The following is an 18781-nucleotide window of genomic DNA, read 5'->3' on the forward strand; positions in this document are numbered from 1 at the left end:
TTTGTTCCGTTTGAAGCGCCAACATTGTACAATTGAAATTGGCAACAGTACTGGATTTATGCATATACGATGGATAATTTATCACTTGTTCAGTGTAATAAATTGATATTTCATGCTGTTGAATGTGAAATGGTGCTCGGCTCGTGTTCGACGTTCAAAGTAATCGCTTTGTTGGGATTTATTTGGCTGGAGTTGTTTTGGCAATGAAGTGACCAAATAGAAATTGATAACATAAAAAGTTCTACCAGGCCAATTGTAAAAAATGTGCCAAAACTGCACCGATGATATTGGAAATGGTATTTACGGCCACTGTGGTCTTAAAAGGATTGTTGATTCATTTAGCAAATGTCTACGATCATACCACGTTGAAAGCACCGCATCCCGCCCGATCTGCGAAGTTAAGCAACGTTGGGCTGACGTCAGTACCAGAATCGGAGACGGTCTGGGAACACGCAGTGTCGTAGACACTTTTCCATCAACTGGCATGTTTCCATTATTCATTTCGTTTCCATAATGTAGCGTAGATCGCAACTGCTATACATTTTTACTGTAAATTACAAATAAATTTATATTTTTGTAAACGCGTTTCAAATGTATTGTTTTGCCTGATTTGTGATCTGATCATTTTTTATTCACAAACGAAATTCGAAACGAAAACAAAATTTATGAAGAAAAGAAGGAAAAAAGAGTATTATTTGTTTTTTACAAGATCAGCTGAATTGATGTTCAAGTACATCGAAGTGAATTTCATGTTTAATTGTTTGACTGAAAATTCAACAAATGGTTAACTTGATTTTCTCTTTTCAATGAAACAGACGGTTGATTTGAGAAAATAAAAAAATAATAATAGAATAGAAGAAAGATTTTTTAATGACTAGACAAACAATCAGTTGGTATATTTTTGAAATTTGTTCAAGTTAAGTGAAAAGCAGCAGCAGCACAGGCTTGAAATAAATTGCACTCACGGGCAAAGTGTCGACGACGTCAGTGTTCCTATTTAATTTTGATCTTAAGCTTGATGTTTACTGAAATATGCAAATTTCAAAACAAGAGTATTTGTAAATGAGGTGTCGATTATTTTTGTTCACTGTATATTTTAATTTTGAAAAACATGTCCTTTGAATCAGCATTATAAATGATTTGTTTTCTTACTTTCTTATTCATTTTATGTCTTATCGTTGAGAAATAAACAAAACAAGGAAAAGTGATTGTTGCTTTTGTTCTCTATGTTTGTTCGTTTGTTTGTCGAAAGTTTCCTTATCATTTACTGATAAAAACGCATTCTTTTTTTCAATTCTACACTAAATGCTCACCACTGATGCATACTGTGTATGCTATTCAAAAAACTGGTTGAATATTTTATTTTCAGTTTTTTATTCATCTTTACAGTATAGTTTTGTTGAATTAAATAAAATGAATGAAGCAATATAAATAAATAAATGTATGTATACATACAGCGCTTGTGAATGTAAAAATTTCACGTGAAGACTTCAGAGTTCGTCGTTGTTTTTTTAATATTTATTTCTCTTTGTTTTTTAATAATTAATATTTTTCAGTTTCGATAAAACTCTGGGGTCACGACCTTTGGTATATTTATGTGACCAGGGTGCGGTTATTCCGTTGGTCAGTCTGCTGTTTGCTTTGATTCCTCCAACGATTCTCTCTGTCCATTGCTGGCGACCTTGCCACAAAATCAACACCGGCTAAATTGTGTTTCCAAGCGACTGACTGCTTGCTCTGTCCACTTATTTATATGCATAAATCGCAGACTGCGCTTCGCCTTTTTGTTTATTGTCGAACGACCAACCCAAACAGCAAATTAATTGTCCAGCATAAATTTTCAACAGCAACACTCTCGACAATTTCTTCTATCAAATTACCGTATTTTATCGCTTTTCTTCCCTTTTCAATATCTAATAAACAAACCAACACCACGGTAAGTTTCAGATTTTTATTCCTAATTTTAAAAAATTTTCTTTTATTGTCTACTTTATTGAAAATTTCCATTTCATCAATATTCACTTATAACAAAATCCGACTCTCATGCGTAATTATTTATACTGTGAAATGAAAATTTTAATAATTCTACGAAAAAAGTTGTTCAGAGTATTAAATTTTACACTGTCATTTTATTAATGATGATGAAAAATTATTTCACTATCTGTTGATCACTTTTCAACAAAACACACATCACATACAATGCAAATAATCAAATGTACAATATCCAACAACTAGTGTTGTTAATAAATGTATTTATTATAAATTTTTCCAACTTATGTTGTTATCATCTAGATTTTTTATGAATATGAACAAATTTTGATATCTTTGAATTAGCTGACAAACAATTGTTCTCTTATTCACTTTTCAACTAACTTCATTGTGACCAGTATCACTTGCAGTGATAAACTGTTATCGTCATAGGTGATCAAGTTTGAAAATTGAAATTTCAAATTGATCAAATTTTCTCTTTTAATGTAAAATAATTTAAATCAAATGATAATCTCTTCTGAAATAATTGTCTCTCCATTTAATGCTATTTTTAGCTCAATTAAGTACTATAAAGCTGTTGGATGTTGAAGAAATTGACACAATGTCACGGCAAATGTCGATTTTCAACATTGCGCGCATTTTGTTTGCTGTTAATGCAATTTTTTAATATTTATTTTAATCATTACTTACTGACGTCTCATTAAATGAGAAATGAAGTTCTTCGTCTTCAGATGTAAAATCTCTGTGCTGAAAATTATTTCTGGCAATTGAACGGCGCAGAAAATTTTTCAATTCTACAGTTCTATTAATGACGAAAATCATTTTTACCTAAGCTCTATAACAAAGGATGATTCGTCAGCTGCTTCAGTAAAATTTGTCACACGCTGCTATAGTGCGATTGAATTTACGTTCCATTTATGATAAACCACCGGTGAAAGTTTTTACAATGATCAGCATTGGAATTTTTTTAAAATTAAATTTCATCAAAATATTTAATTCATTAATTGCAAATTTTACACAACTGATCAATTATTAATTTCACTCATCATGTTCATTTTGTTCATGAAACTTTTTGCGTACAATTTAAACAACCACTAAGCTCTACTGTGCGAAACGATTTTTTGTTTTTGTTTTTGCACTTTGTTAAATTTAAATCAGATTTTTGGTTGAATTTCAACATCTTCTCTATCCGTGGGCGAGCTGACTATCAACTTGTAGAATGTTACATTTTATCTGCATTCAAGTAATTTATTACAGATGATTGAAAAATTTTTTTCTTTTTTATTCACATAATCATGATTTACATTTTTAATCAAGATATGATAGGAATGAAGTGTTCTTCTTGTTTTGAAAATATCAAGTATAAAAGTTTTGTAAATTTTTTTGCCGGTAAAAATTAAAACCTCACTCGCGGATGACAATGTACTGTAGGATATGTATAATGTACCTGAAAATCACTAATACAGACGATAAATTGGAGAAACGAGATTGATCGACCGGTCGAAATTCGTCGCCTGGCCAGCTCTGATCGACGTCCAGTGTGCGCGTTGATCGGTTTTCTGTAATCACAGGCCGGCGGTTCTCTTTCAAAAATATACCTTCATCAGTTTATTAGCATGTTTTGCATCTCTACCACTCAGCTGTTTGTTCTTGCTGAAACTGCATGGTATTTTTGTTGTTGTTATTGTTGTTTTGTTTTCTTTTTTTTGTTTGTATTTTATTTTCTTGTTTCAAACTGTTTATTGATTTGGTGGGGCGTGTCGATTCAGGTAACGGATTTCAGTTGTGTAGTTTGAGTATCGAGTTTTCGGGCTTTTACTTTTAAGCTGCGCAACTTTTTCTTCTTTTCTATTTTCTTCGACTTTTTCTTCAAAATATGATTATTGTTTATCATTATTTTTGGGCAGACGGTTGGCACAGTTCAGCAAGCCGGTAGTGAAAATTCGGTGTGCAAACGTAAATGCGAAGCGCCGGCAACGTGTTAAAGCCGACAACGTGCAGGCGTGATGTCGGTGCCGGGCTGCCGACCCCTGCTAGGCGTTGTACCCGTGCGAAACGGGTGCGGTTCTTCCGCAACGGGGACCAGTATTTCAAGGGGATTTGGTACGCACTGTCCGAGGATCGATTCCGTTCGTTCGACGCCCTGTTGGAAGATCTGAACCGCACTCTGGGCGATCTGGTGAACTTGCCGCATGGTGTGCGCTGCGTGTTTTCAGTGGACGGTGGTCAGCGGATATTGTCGCTGTCGGACTTGGACGATGGCCAGAGTTACGTCTGCTCAAGCAACGACGCGTTCAAGAAGATCGACTACGCCAACGTGCGCGAGCCGGTGTGGCAATACGGCTTCACCAAGTCGGGCTCCAAACCGTCGTCGTTGGCCGACGTTGCCACGTCGGCGGGCGGTGGTCCTCAGCAGCCGTTGACCGCCGCCTCGGCGTCCAACAGTTTCGTATATCCGAAAATCATCACCGTCATTCGAAACGGCATAAAGCCCAGGCGTGTTATTCGCCACTTGCTGAACAAACGTACCGCCAAATCGTACGAGCAAGTGCTGGATGAACTTTCCGTCGCGGTCAAGCTGGACTCCGGGGCGGTGAAAAAATTGTTCACCCTCAGCGGCAAATTGGTTCAATTTTATTATTTATTCACAAATAATACCATTGTCGACAATGTTGATGGCATTTATATTCTGCTTTCAGGTGTGTCATTTGGCGGATTTTTTCATGGAAGAGGACATCTTCTTGGCCTGCGGCAGTGAACGCATGGGCGTGGATGATTTTTACATCAACTCTGCCGAACTGCACAACGTTCTGCTGCCGTTTCGGTCACGGCACCCCGACACGGCCAGGAACCGTACCGGTGCCAAATGGAACTCGAACGCCGACCGCGGTTCCTACTTGACCAATTTGAACGAAAAATTTTTGAACAGTAAGCTCATACATGTTAGCTATATGTCTGTATATATCTATATATCTATATATATGTATGAAATGCCGCTTTTATCTAGCTAGCTCTGTTTTCAATTTTTTCTAACCAACCATTTGCTGCGATGGTGAAAACTAAAGCAGCTGGCACGTACATGATTAGTGGAATAATAATAATAACTTTATTATTAGCATTAGGTCGTAAACGTGGAACGACAATTGCTTGCTTCTGTTGCCTGCATTCATCAATCATCATCTTCCTTTTGCTTGCTTAGACGAGCAAGCAATATTTTTCTAACCAACCAGCATATGTATTTATTTATTTATAAATTGGCGAGAAGAGGAAAGAGCCAAAGGTCAAATTTTGTCACACGCTTCACATAATTTGTTTTAAAATTTGGGGCGGTGGCGGCGTCGATTTTAACACTGATAAAGGCATTTTTAAATTAGAAATGATTTGATTTGATAATTTAAAAAAACAGAAACTTGATATGTTCAATCAACTGCAACTTTGTTTTTAATGTTTGTTTAATTTTTCAAAAAAAATAGTATATTTATATATTTTACAATTCAGTTTACCTAGAATTTAATTGAGAAGGAGATCAAGATGAATATCTTTGATGTTTGTAGGGTAGCTTGAGAAAAGAATATCTTGTCAACCCTGACCTTTTTGTTGAATAGAAATTGAAAGTGGCATGAATTTTATACTCTAAGGTTCTGTTCACAGCTTTGATCTGCATGGAAAATATGTCATATACGTTTATTGATATATGTTTTTTTTTGAATATACAATGCAAAAAATATACGATAAAGATGTTGCTTTTTTAAAATCAAACGTTTTATTTCAAAATATTATCAACGTTGAATGCGTATAAAATAGCCATTTGCAAAAGTTGCAGAGGTAGATTTTTACACAAGCCATGTGTTAAAATAGACAATTTAAATTTCATTCTTGTGCCATTTTCGATTTTTCCTGCTTTTCCAACAGAATACACATGTATATATATATTTATTTACCTATAGCAACACTGTTTTCAGTAATTCTTCTTTCCCTTTTTGTGTGTGTGCAATAAAAATTTACTTCCAGTTTAATAAATTTCAAAATGCATTTTACCCTGCGAAGAGGAATTGCTATGACTGCTGTCGTTGCAGTTAATTTAATAATTTCGAAAATAATTATTTGATTTGAAACAAATCAAAAGGTTGAATCGATAATTATGTACATTTTAGAAGAATATTCATATTCCTCATTTTATCATATTTAAAAATTATAATTTAGGTCGAAAGTATCAGAATCGTGCTATTGACAAAGCAAAGAAAGCCAAGGTATTTTTAATTGTTTAATTTTATTTATTCGTTTTGTATAATTTTTTTCTGTCTAGCTTCTTCAACCGAATGGTCAGAATCAAAAAGATGCTGATGACGATGGTCTTTCTTCTGGTATGTGTATGAGTGTGTTATTTTCTTGCAATTATGACTTTTTTCTTACGCATTCCGAAACAGTTCATACTACCACCAAGTTGCCATGCATCTCACCTGTTATTGATGGTCTTTATTCGATCGGGCGTCTGTTGGGTGATGGAAGTTTCGCCGTAGTATATCATTGCGTGGAAAGGTGAAATTATTTCAAAAAATTGTTTTTGTTTTTAATTAATTAATATTATGTATTCAAGGAAGAGTGAAGAAAATTATGCTATAAAAATTATTGACAAGAAAAAGTGCAAAAACAAGGAAGATATTATAGAGAATGAGGTGCGCTTGTTGCGCAAAGTCAGCCATCCGAATATTGTTCGTCTGTACGATAGCATCAGCGCCGAGGATGCGCATTTTTTAATTTTAGAATTTGTGCCTGTATGCGTTTCAATACTTCAGTGTGTATTAATTTTATTTTTAATTTAAAAAATTAATATCAGGGTGGAGATTTGTTCGACGCGTTGGTGTCGGCGACGACGTTCACTGAACCATGCGCTTCTGTTTTGACGCGGAATTTACTATCCGCTTTGGAATATCTTCACGAGTTGTACATTGTTCATCGCGATGTGAAGCCTGAAAATTTGCTTGTAATAATTAATTAATTAGTTTTCATCCAATTCTTCGTTCAATGTAGCAGCATCATTTTCAGATCTACGACTACGGGAACGGATGGAAATATTTGAAATTGGCCGACTTTGGTTTGGCAACTGAAATCAACGAACCATTGTTCGACATCTGTGGAACGCCGACATACGTGGCGCCTGAAATGTTATCCGAACTTGGGTATGCATGTCGTCAATTCCACACGCATCATGCGTGTACAATAATAATAATAATAATTATTATTATTATTATTTGTTTCGATTTTCCTGCATTTCAGCTATGGTTTGAAAGTGGACGTCTGGGCAGCCGGTGTCATATTGTTCATCATGCTTTGCGGGTATCCTCCGTTTGTTAGGTAGGGTGTTGTGATTGTGGGAAATTTGATTACAACAAGCATTTTTCCATTCTCTACTGATGTTTTGCTTTTTTCACAGCATCAGCGGCGCTCAGGAAGAATTGTTCGAATCAATATTGTCCGGCAAGTACACGTTCAACAAGCAGTACTGGTCGAATATTTCCAACGCGGCTAAAGTTTGTGCAAAAATTAGAAAATGAATAATTTTCCCACTCTTTCCTAGTTGCTACGTTGTTTGTTGTAGGTTTTGATCAACGGCATGCTGCAGTTGAACGCTGACGATCGTTATTCCGCCTCAGAAGTGCTGCTTCATCCTTGGATACAGGTATTGTTTTTACAAATCTTCCTTTTTTTATATTTTAATTATTTTTTAATGTGTATCAGACTGGAGGAGTGGTTGATCAGGATTTTGAACGCATGTCTGCCCTTGCTGTGGAATGCATCGAAGCGGAAGAAGCTGAACATGTAAGTGAAAATGCCAAAAACAACAACAACAACAACAACAACAGCATTTATATCAAACGTTTATTTGCACTATTATATATTATTATTTTTATATTTCAATCCTCGAGTTTTTTCTCATATTTGAAGAAGCTTTGATTCTTTTTTAAAATTCATTAAGATTTGGAAATTGTGAAAAAAAAAATTCTTTTTCATCAATTATGAAATTATTTATTGTAAGCAAGTGTTTTCAGCGCTTAGTTCTTCTGTATTATTAATTAATTAATTAATTCATATATTGCTTGGTGAATACATTGCTGTGCTTTTTTTGAGGGGTGACGATTTGGATCAAGCAGAATTATTTTAGTAGAGTACAGTACTGTTACTGTTAGAACTAATTCTCCAGTTAGAAGCAAAGTAATGAAAAGTAGAATTTTTGTTCGTTATAAGTATTTGAGAAAAGGGAAGAAAATTATTTCTGTGGATAATTATGATGATTGTTCACTTTTGTTCAGGAACAGGACAATGAAGAGATGAAGCGTTACTATTCTCGCCGACGAAGTATGGACGAATTGTCCTGTATAGCCCCGGATGTGGCGTCAAATTCTTTCTTCTCCTGATTCCACACAGTCCAAGAAGCATGTGTTATTTTGTTTTTATTCATTTATCCAACTGAACCTCACACGACATCCATACCTGCCTTCCTGTGTAAGCGACAACAACGACGACAACATTTGGCTTATTTTGTTGGTGGCTGATTGGTCTTCCGTTTTTTCGGTGCATGAATCAGCAGCGACTGTTATGCGTTTGCTTGTTGTGCTGCTGCCATTAACCAGGAAGAAGATGCAGATGATGAAGAAAAAGCCTTGTTTTTTGTTTTGACAAATTTTTCTCGTGCACCTGAAAAATAAAAAAAAAACAACGAAGTTGTTGAGAACAACAAACAATTTCCCACGGACGATGCCATTGTTATTCAGAAATTATTTTTCCATTGTTTACCGCCGCCTACTGACTGGGATGCGTCATTTTATTTGTACAAATTTTGACAAATGTTTTCTCTCGTATATAATGTTTATATTCTTACTTTGTGTTATATTCAGTTATTTATTTATTTATTTATCGCTTTCTAAGCTGTTGTCATCATCATTGTTGACCGTTTATGTGATTTATCTTCAATTTCTTTTTTTCTCCATTGCTACAGCTGCTTACTGTTGTTATTTGGCTGCAAAACTGTGCCGCGCCCCCCTCCTCACTGGGAAGTGAAAAATTCCGCATCCTTGTACACAAAATGCTTGCTGTTCTGTTGATTGATGTTATTGTTTCCATTCATTATTTTTTATTCTTTCATAATCACGTGTTTTCTCAATTTGCATATACAAAGTATACAATCGAGCTCAATGCCGACGGCTTTTGTTTATTTTTATTTCTTTGAATCGCTCACGTTGTTTGAAAACGGAGTAAATTTTCCTCTTTATTATATTCCCTCTTCGTAATTTTCTTGTATTTATTTGAAATTTGATCTTTCTTTTTGTTCATTTTAATTTCAATTTTAGTATTTTACAATTTGTTGCACCATTCCACGCTCGGATGCGTTGGATATGGGTTGATAATTTGCAAATCCGTGCAAAGCGAGATTCGTTGAATTGGTTAAAGATTTTTCCACCACTGGTCAAAGATCTGCCCTGGTCTTTGGTTGTCTTTTGATAATTTGTCAGCGTTGGCGACATCGATGGTACGGTCCAATTGACTTGCACAATGCTGAGCCTGGTGGGCAGTGTTGAATGATAATTGTTCGAACAAATGACAATGATTCTTTATTTATATCTTTCTGCTGTTGCTAAATTCGGTCCACAACAGCATTGCTGAAATGGCAATTCACAACAGCACTGCAATTTTCAGCTCTACTTGAAGAAAAGATTGATCGAAATTTCCATCATCAAGTGACATCCCCTCACTCACTGCTTCAGCACAGCTCGCGTGCAATTACAATTTTCAACTTGGCGTTCAATAATTTAAGAACTTCTACAATTTCACTTCAACTTTGATAAAACTTTTGATGAACTATCAAAAATTAATTTGTTTCTTCTGTTTATGAAAATGAATTTCACGTTATTTCACAATTTCTTCATGATGAACTCGAGCAGTTAATTTCAAAGAAAAAACTTGCAAACTTTCCTCTAATTCTCCCTTTGAATAAAATTGAAATAAAATATCTATTTTTTGTATTGAGAAAAAATAACTTGAACGTCTGAAATTTTTTTGACAAATAACACAAATTAACCGGACAAAAAAACAATGACTAATAACTAAATATATTTAAATCATGCAAAATTCAGTTTTTAAATCACTACTATTTGAAAACATTATGTGCACGTCTTCTGAAATTTATCTAAATTGAAAGTGCGCCATTCAAAACTACATGAGCTTATACCAATACATACCAATGCTCATAATGCTTGAGAACATAAAGCACACCAAATGTTTTACTGCACAGACAGAATGTGAGGGATATTTGAAATTCAATAAAAATACAAATAAGCCGAACTAAAAATGAGCATAAATATATTCAAGATTCATTTTTTATTAAATGGTTTTAATTCTTTCCAAAAGATCAATTATTCAAAATTTTTTGCTTTTATTTGCCACCTAATAACCTAATCAAAAATATAAAATTGACACATTTGAACTTAATTTTCATTTATTACTGCCTGTACAATGATTTTTATTATGAACTTTTTAAATGAACTGAAAATGCAGTTGGGCGGTTAATTTTATACTAAATCTATATAAATTCCACTTTTATTTATCTGAAATATAACAAAATATCTAAAACATGTAAAAACATTACATATACAGAAAACTGTAAAGAGTACTCATTAGACTGCTAAGCAATGTGGAGGACAAGAATGAAATAGACGCTTTGACTGAAGAACGAGAAATCTAATATAACAGAGATCAGAGTCAGAGTGGAGGAAAGAAGTTGTGATCTCTTAAAAGAAGAACAATATGAAATCTCATCATATTGTCTCTAATACTGTTTCTGACTTCAATCGTCAAACATATGTCAACTGAACCAAATGTTGACCGTATCATTGAGTATTGTCGGAAAGGTCTGCAGTTACCACAAACCAGGAAATGTGCGCCAAGCCATGTTGGGTGACGATGCCAGTAAGAAGCGAAGTTGCCTTCTTTCCACTGCAAGTCAACGTCCAATTCAGCCTCACAAGATGGATCAAAAGGGATTGAATTTATTATAATGGGACTATGACTTTGCAGAATAATGGACAATCGCAAAATTACTCTGTTATTAATCGATTAGCCGCAGAAGAACAGGTTGCTATTTTTGAGGCTATAAAGCCTAGCCATGATAACACAAAGGACAACAGTGTTGCAGAAAAGGAAATTACCAATGAAGTTTAGCCAGTACTCATCCGATTCTCCTGAAGGAAGCATCTGGATCGTTGCCAACAGTAAAGCTTGCACTGGATATATCAAGCATGTGTAGTACTCAAAGTGAGAATGCATGTCTTGATTATTGTCTTGCAAAGAAGGTCATGCAATCCAGAGTTGTTCAAAATTCCTCTGCATGAATTCTGAGGAGAGAATGACTGTTGTCAAGAGACTGAGATTGTGTTTCTTGCGTCTCAGGGAAGGTCATCGAGCGGCCGCCTGCAATACTAAAGGAAGGTGCCAAAAACAGGCTGTAATGGACGACATCATTCTAGACAGGACGGGTGAATATAGAAGGAGATGGGCTGTCAAGGGATGCGAACCATCGAAGTGGGGTGCCCAAGGAGGCAAATCGAGGAAGCATCGAGTCACCGAAGACGGAAGATAACAGAGTTTACGTCGCTCATGTTCCTTACTCTGGACAAGCATACTACTTCAAACTGCCCATTCTAGACTCTATAATGAAGATGGAAATTCTATGGCAATTAACTGCCTATTTGACACAGGTTCCTTTGTGAAGAATAGTGTTCATGAAGCTCTAAATCTTAAAGGACCTCTGGAATCCGTGTCTATAGAACCACTTGGTAGTAGTGGCGGTGACTGTAAGCGAGTGCGTCGGGTAAAGATGTGTTTGAGTCCTATAAAAGACCATGAAATTAGAAGACAACTAATTGAAGCACTATGCTTACGAAAGATAAGCGAAAGTCCGAACCTCCGTCTGGAGATCAAGCAATTTAGCCATCTCGCGCCATTAAAGTTGGCAGAAGATTTCACGAATTTGTGCACTTCTTTCGACGTTCTTATATGGTTGGACTATTATTATAAATTTATTGATCAAAAGATTATAAAAGACGTAGAGGGAGAACCGATAGCGATCCATTCTACCTTAGGCTGGATTGTTTGTGATTCGATTCCTGAGAATGTCCTGACAACCAGGATTCGGACGATGTTCGTAAAGATATAGGATCAGCTTGACGACATCCTGAAAGAAATTTGGGATATGAAAGCCGTCGGAATAAAAGATGATGAATAAAAGAGAAGTAATTCGAAGGCTTCACAATTGTTTGAGAAGACAGTAAGCTTTGACGGGGAACGGTACGAAGTACAGCTTCCTTGGTCAACAGTTATGATCTTTCGTTTTATTTCCATTATTCAATGCTGTTCTTCTTACAGTTATTCTTATTATTATTATGAGATTTATGATTGTAACTGTGATTTTTAGCTTGTTTCAGAACTCTACGTTTATATTTCTTAATAAATAGCAAAATGATTGATTGTACATATTTATATCTTGAATGGTACTGAACAGTTCTCGACACTTAGATTGCTTGCATTTTTGCACTATTTATGCAAAATTTACATCAACGTCTGCTAAACGAAAAGTCACCAGTAGTAGTAATTTCACGAGTAAAGCGCGCAATTTCAGCCGTGTTCAGCGCATTATTAATCATCCTGATTTCCCAACGAATTCTATATACTTTATCGTAATCAAGTGGTCATTAAAAATAAATAACACATTGACAAAACAGCTTTGATAGTTTTTAATTTAAATTTAAAAATAAACATATTAAAATGTAAGCTTTCGCTGAATAAAAATGGAAGAAAAAATAAATAAACAAAAAAAGAAACAATGACAAGTGTAAGCAGAAGAAGCAAAAGTTGTGTGTGATCAAAATTCCCACTCGATTTGGTCTTTCTCTTTGATGCGATTTTCGATCCGATGGATCGCCTCAGAACGATCTTCCTCAGTTACCCAAGACACGTCCGGCTTGACCAGGTTCGTTTCCATACGATGCAATATTGCCCGCCTCAAATAATCGCTCGTCGGCTGTTCACCACCGCTTGCCGATGGCACCGGTTCACCGTACGACGATGACCCTGTGGTCGAGGTGGAGGAAGTCCGGCTTGAGGTATTATGGTTGTTCGAAGTTTCCAAGCCAGCAGCACTGCGCAGGCTGTTCGCGGCCAGGTCCAGACCGTTGGTCAGGCTGATCTGATTGAGCAGATCTGCACTGTTGAAGACGGCGCTGAACAGCGGTGGAACCGCCTGGGCGACCGGCTCTTCTCGACCAGCAACGTTGCAAACGGTGATACCGTTGCAAAGACGGTCGACTTGGACGTTGTCCGCCACGGCGGTGTTCTGTTGCAGAGCGGCTTTTTGGCGCATTCGACGATTTTGGAACCAATTCGCCACTGTACTAACATGCAGACCCAGACGAACCGACAAGTGCGAAGTCATCTGCACGCTTGGATACGGTTCGCGGTTGAAAGCTTCGATCAGTTGCTCTTTTTGCGCTTTGGTCAACGTTACCCGAGGACGTTTGACATCCAGCTGTGAATATGCGTACGGACCAGAAATGGCCGAATCTCGCTGAATTGGATCGCAGTTGGCCAATCGTTTAAAATCTGTACGAAATTTAAATAAGTTTAACACTTGTATAGGAGGCATTTTTATTCACTTTTTCGAGCTTGATATTCGTTGATCTTTTTTATACGGTCCGCATCCTTCAGCCAAGCTTGCATTCGAAGCAACGCCTCTTTTCGCTTCGCACTCAACGCTTCCCAAGGTTTCGGTTTGGACAACAAATCGCTGACAAATCCTTGCGAAAGGTGCAACACTGCTTCGCCGAAGAGCTTCAAAAAGGAAGATTTGAATTAAAATTTGAAATTTGAAAACAACAAATCTATATTTTACTTACTTTCTGTCCAATACTATGCGCGGCCAATACGGCCCGAGTTTCTTCGACAATTGCGACAGTATCCAACGGAACCGCATAGGAGTCGCATATTGTCGTTGTCGACAATGGAGAAGTGGGCGTCTCGTTAACTATCACCATGTTCGACGTCGGTTGACCACCATTGTTCAAAGACCGTTCGGTGAACACGGCCGAACCTTGGCAACCAGGCGGTTGGATTTCAATCTGAGAACTACTGCTGCTACTGCGGCTGCCGCCGCCGCCGTTGCTGCTGCTTAAAATCGACAAAGCAATTAATACAAAACAAGGTTGCTCGATAGCTTATTTTTTGCTAAATCAACTTTGAAACAAAAAAACATACTTTTGGCTGGCTTTTCGACTGGTGATAAGCTTCTTCAACAACTCGTTATCTTCAAGAAAGGCATGCATACGAATGAACGGCTCTCGGCCTTTCTGGGTAAGCATGTGCCAAGCTTTCGGTCGAGCGAGCAAATCACTGACCGAACCTTGAGAAAGACCGAGTACTTGTTCACCGAACACGCGTTGGCTTATTGAATACTGAAGTAAGTGCTCTTTGACACGTTGGACCAACTTTTCCGTGTTGATCCGTCCGAATCGTTCGAACTGCTCCTGGGTGATCGGTGGCAAAACAGCTTTGAAAGTTCTCGTGGGCGGCGATGCCGAAGCGCACCGATTACTACCAGCGGAGGATGTTGACGAGGAGAAGCCGGTGAACGCTGGCACAAGGGTGGAATTGGAGACGACGACGTTCAGGTCCGACGGCTGCAATGTGGGAACCGTTGGAGTCTGCTGGTCAGAGGGGATCAGAAGACTGCCGTCGTGATTGCGCAGCTTGGCCAATTCGCGTTCGTAAATTTCGTGTATTTTCGACTTCGGTATATCGTCGTGCCTGTACCGGCCCGGTCTGCAACGGAACGATGCCCCGGAGACCGACTGAACGGTCGACGCGCTTTGACAGCGTCGATCCCGGCTCACGTCCGACCCTTCACCGTTCGACGAGCTGACCGGCGACGCGGACATCGGCCTCACTGTGGACGAAGCAGCGCCGCGGTCACTGACCACCAACGGCAGTTGGACCTCTTCCCGGGCCTGTTTCGCCTTTTGCAAAATGTGAACAATGCGCGCCTCGGTGGCGCTGTCCATCTGGCTGCGATTGGCGTAACGGTCCCTGGCCGAGCAGGGGGTCCGTTTCGGTGAAATGTTGCGCAACGCGAGCACCGCCCGCTGGTCGCCGAGCCAGGCTTTCAACCGCCGGAAGCTGTTCTTGCTCCTTTCGGTCAAGCTCGACCACTTTTTCGGCTTGCTCAACAACTCGCTCACCGCGCCCTGCGACTGATTCAGCACGTACTTGGCAATCAGACGCTGACCAATGTTGTGCTCAGTTAAGACGCGACGACACTGGCGCGCAATTTCAGCCGTGTCCAGCGGCTCATCTCCCGACAGTTTCGACTGCTGGTCGACGTGCCAAGCCAGCACTGACTGCAAATAGTGCAAGTTAGCCCAGTCGGCCGAAGACATGCCCACCGCTTCCAATTCCCCTCCTGCACTCAGACCCGCCTCTGAACCGTTGTTCAACTGGACCCCAGGAGCAGAACGCTTCTTCGAGTCGTCATCGGTGTCGCCGACTTCTGTCACCGGTTCTGGAACATTGTGCGACGATGCAGACAGTGATTCTGGAGCCTGACAAGCGGTTGGAACCGCTGGCAACGGCAGGGGCGCCGATGTCCCCGGCGACGACTGATCGCTTGTCGCCATCGCTTTCTGGGCAGCGTCCAATTCCAATTCCAAACCGACTGTAGAACTCCATTCGCGATAGCTGTTCACCAATTCTGAGCCAACGACGCTGGCCATCATGTTAACGTACTGCTGCACTTGTGAAACGCATTCGCTGCTGTCGCTTGATTCAGCTTAAACAAACAACAAATTGCTTTACGCAAAAATGCCCCTTTAACAACAGAAACCAACAATACCATTCAACTGTAGACAATTATTTTCTCGTCCATTTTCACATGCCTCTGAGAAGTGGAACATTTTTGCGCCATGTTCAGAATTGGTCAAAATGTTTTCTTCATTATCACTGAAATAACAAATCAGCAAAATGGATTATTGATGAAACATAAATAAAAAATCATTATTCACTCCCACGTTTGAACGTTGTTCATTGGAGAAGTGCAGTTTTCCACTACATCACTGCCAAAGTCAGCCACTGCGTTGTCATTGTTGAACTCCTGAAAATAATGCATTCTTATTTGAATGAATGAAATTTCATTTTTGTTTTATGTAAATTAAAGTAATTCCTTCGAAAAAAATATTTTAAAAACCTACACTGGGCGATGCCATGGTAGTGTCAGAATCGACGTATGCGCTCGAATGATTAGCAGCAATAGGTTTCGCATTGGACAACTCGCTCAACGCCAAGCGCATCGCTTCAGCCCGTTCTCGGGCATCTTTCAAACTTTGGCAAAGGAACAAATTAAATTTCTGCAATTGCCTTTCTCGATTTTCGTACATAATTCGCCCAGCTTCTTCTTGATGAGATAATTTTGCCTAAAGTGTAATTTCAATTAGAACAAAACATATTTCTTTTTATTTCAAATATAATTAAAAGATTTTTAACAAAAAACAATCTTTTATGAACAAACCTCAAATTCAGCGGTGAGTTTGCATTCCAAATTCTTCAGCATCTCTCGCAAATGTAATATAATCGCATCTAAAGCATGCAACAACGTCTAATTGCATCATTTTCAAGTTTCACGTGCGTCAATTATTTAGATATTATGAAAAATCATTTTATAAAAATGCATTTTTATTTTTATACAAATTTCATGAATTTAAATTTAAAATTATTGTAGTCTATTCTCTTTAAAAAAATAGAAACAATCAGTGTTCGAATACCCTTTTCAGCTAAGTGATATATTTGAGAACGAAGTGCTTCTAATTCACTTCTGAGATATCTGTTCTCAGATTCCAAGTCCTGCATACGTTTTGCTAATTTCTTACTGATTGAAGCCATCTTCAACGCTGGTGCAGGGTCTACAATAAAAGCAAACAATAACAAACACAGTAATGCACAATAAACTTGCAAAATTGTTGAAAAAAGTTTTAAATTACTCGGCCACTCAATAACTTGCTTGTAGAGTTTCAAAAAAGCTGCTTCAGCTGCTTTGCTACGTTTGCTCAGCCAGTCTACTTCGGCTTGAAAGCTCTTCAGCAAATGAGTAGCCCTTTTTCGTATATCCTGAAATAATTTTCAAAATTTACTACTGTCAGTGAAAAGTGAGGAACTTCCAAAAAAAATAACTCAACTAAACATTCATTCTATTTAATAGTAAAAAAAGTTAAAATATATACAACTATATATATAATTTTTATGTATTCAAACAACAATTAAAAAAAATAATCTCTCATACTTCTGGAGTGTTTTTCTTGTATTCTCGACTGTTCTCGATTAATCTTTGTCGAGAACACTCACTCTCATCTTGACGATTGGCAAGTTCAGCAGCTGTTTCATCTAGCTCTTTCTAAATAAAACAACAACATCAAAATAAAATGATAAACTACTACAACTTCAACTCCAGTTGCGTTTCAAGCACTTTATTAGCAATTAATTATTTATGAAGTGGTGTTGTTTAACGTCATCATGAACATCACATTTCAATGTAATCGTTGTACCACAGAATATAAAATCATACCAGAGGTAAAGATGAATTGTAAAATATGACTTTTTTGAAAAAAATAATTGCAATACATCATGCCAGACTGTATGTATTCATTTTATGCAAAAAAGTATTCTTCGCAAAACATTTATCATCATTCACTGCATCACCGTATTCAGTCAAATGACAACTGTTGATCAACAAAAATGGGAGTAATTTTTAAATTTACTTTCCCATTCGAACATCTCTCGTACAAGAGTGTGTGCAAGGAAAACTGTCAGCGTAATTTGAATTATTCTGTCTATGTGAAATGTACTACCAAAACCAAAGATCAATATAATTAATATCGATTTCGGACAGCATCACAACAAGACTATATTGGTTGTCATCCCATTAACTAAATATTCACCAATGAACAAGTAGTTTGCACATCTAAGATAATCACCAAAATGATGACAGCTTCTGGTTAATCGATAGAAAAAAAATAAATGCCTGGGTAGGTTTTACAGGTAAGCATTCAATGTGACAATTCCCCCATCATTAACTTATCCATAATTGATCTCATCAACAATTTTACGCTCTAAGCATATATATATATATATATATACATACATATATATTAAATTTATATATTGAAAAGTAGTTTTGTCATTGATCACAAAAACTTTTCTTTATTATATCTCAAGTATTTCTCATTTAGAGGGGTAAATAAAAGTTTCGTGTCTAATGAAATCAATCGTCCCGTTTGCACAAACGAGCATAGTTTGCTGTTAGTCATTGATTTCATTTTTTTCTCTTTCCCGCTCCAAAATTTACAACAAAAAGGATTACTGTGGCAAATAAATTCAAGTCCAATTTATTGATGAGCTGATGCCAGTAAAACTGGAGCTCACATTTCAGTTGTTCGTCTTTTCCAAAAAATCAAATGTATGAAAAGTCCACCAACAAAAACAGCAACATTACTTTTTAGACCATAACGCTCTACTGATGATCTAATAGAGAACTAAATATACAAATTCATTTGCTGTAACTGAATTCAAACATTTAAATATGAAGTACCAAATAGCACCCCCCTCGATTAAGTTTTAACATTGTTAGAACTGCTGAATAAATAATAATAATAATTATTGGGTAAATTTAATTTGAAAAGTATAAATAAACCCTGTTTACTTA

At 37.3% G+C, this 18781-nt stretch overlaps 5 protein-coding genes and 1 non-coding gene across 6 annotated transcripts; 4 read left to right on the top strand and 2 right to left on the bottom strand.

Annotated features, from left to right (window-relative positions):
• Positions 1 to 351: 351 nt before the first annotated feature.
• On the top strand, positions 352 to 467 carry Tsp_02022. The gene has a single exon. It is a non-coding gene; the product is annotated as a 5S ribosomal RNA (ribosomal RNA).
• Positions 468 to 3949: 3482 nt separating this feature from the next.
• On the top strand, positions 3950 to 4747 carry Tsp_02021 (neuronal migration protein doublecortin). The gene has a single exon (XM_003377775.1). It carries the CDS (start codon positions 3950 to 3952, stop codon positions 4745 to 4747), a length of 798 nt encoding a protein of 265 aa, XP_003377823.1.
• A 1269-nt stretch (positions 4748 to 6016) lies between these two features.
• Positions 6017 to 8405, top strand: Tsp_02020 (calcium/calmodulin-dependent protein kinase type II gamma chain). Its single transcript, XM_003377776.1, has 11 exons — positions 6017 to 6064; positions 6144 to 6239; positions 6296 to 6528; positions 6587 to 6764; positions 6827 to 6973; positions 7036 to 7169; positions 7267 to 7344; positions 7424 to 7520; positions 7589 to 7669; positions 7729 to 7809; positions 8301 to 8405. Exons 1-11 carry the CDS (start codon positions 6017 to 6019, stop codon positions 8403 to 8405), a joined length of 1278 nt encoding a protein of 425 aa, XP_003377824.1.
• A 36-nt stretch (positions 8406 to 8441) lies between these two features.
• Tsp_02019 (hypothetical protein) lies at positions 8442 to 9115 on the bottom strand. Its single transcript, XM_003377777.1, has 2 exons — positions 9039 to 9115; positions 8442 to 8685 (listed from the first exon to the last, which is right to left on the bottom strand). Exons 1-2 carry the CDS (start codon positions 9113 to 9115, stop codon positions 8442 to 8444), a joined length of 321 nt encoding a protein of 106 aa, XP_003377825.1.
• Positions 9116 to 10862: 1747 nt separating this feature from the next.
• Tsp_02018 (hypothetical protein) lies at positions 10863 to 12199 on the top strand. Its single transcript, XM_003377778.1, has 4 exons — positions 10863 to 10953; positions 11206 to 11336; positions 11384 to 11565; positions 11689 to 12199. Exons 1-4 carry the CDS (start codon positions 10863 to 10865, stop codon positions 12197 to 12199), a joined length of 915 nt encoding a protein of 304 aa, XP_003377826.1.
• Positions 12200 to 12904: 705 nt separating this feature from the next.
• Positions 12905 to 17905, bottom strand: Tsp_02017 (putative CUT domain protein; the record flags this gene model as incomplete). The annotated part of the gene is made up of 12 exons (XM_003377779.1): positions 12905 to 13641; positions 13695 to 13869; positions 13935 to 14156; positions 14289 to 15859; positions 15923 to 16029; positions 16098 to 16180; positions 16278 to 16499; positions 16595 to 16662; positions 16848 to 17190; positions 17363 to 17473; positions 17587 to 17711; positions 17838 to 17905. Coding segments are annotated over 12 exons (3832 nt in total), but the record flags the coding sequence as incomplete, so codon positions are not given.
• Between the last annotated feature and the right edge of the window lie 876 nt (positions 17906 to 18781).

Source organism: Trichinella spiralis, assembly GCF_000181795.1.
Source record: "Trichinella spiralis strain ISS 195 chromosome Unknown Scfld4, whole genome shotgun sequence".
NCBI lineage: Eukaryota > Metazoa > Nematoda > Enoplea > Trichinellida > Trichinellidae > Trichinella > Trichinella spiralis.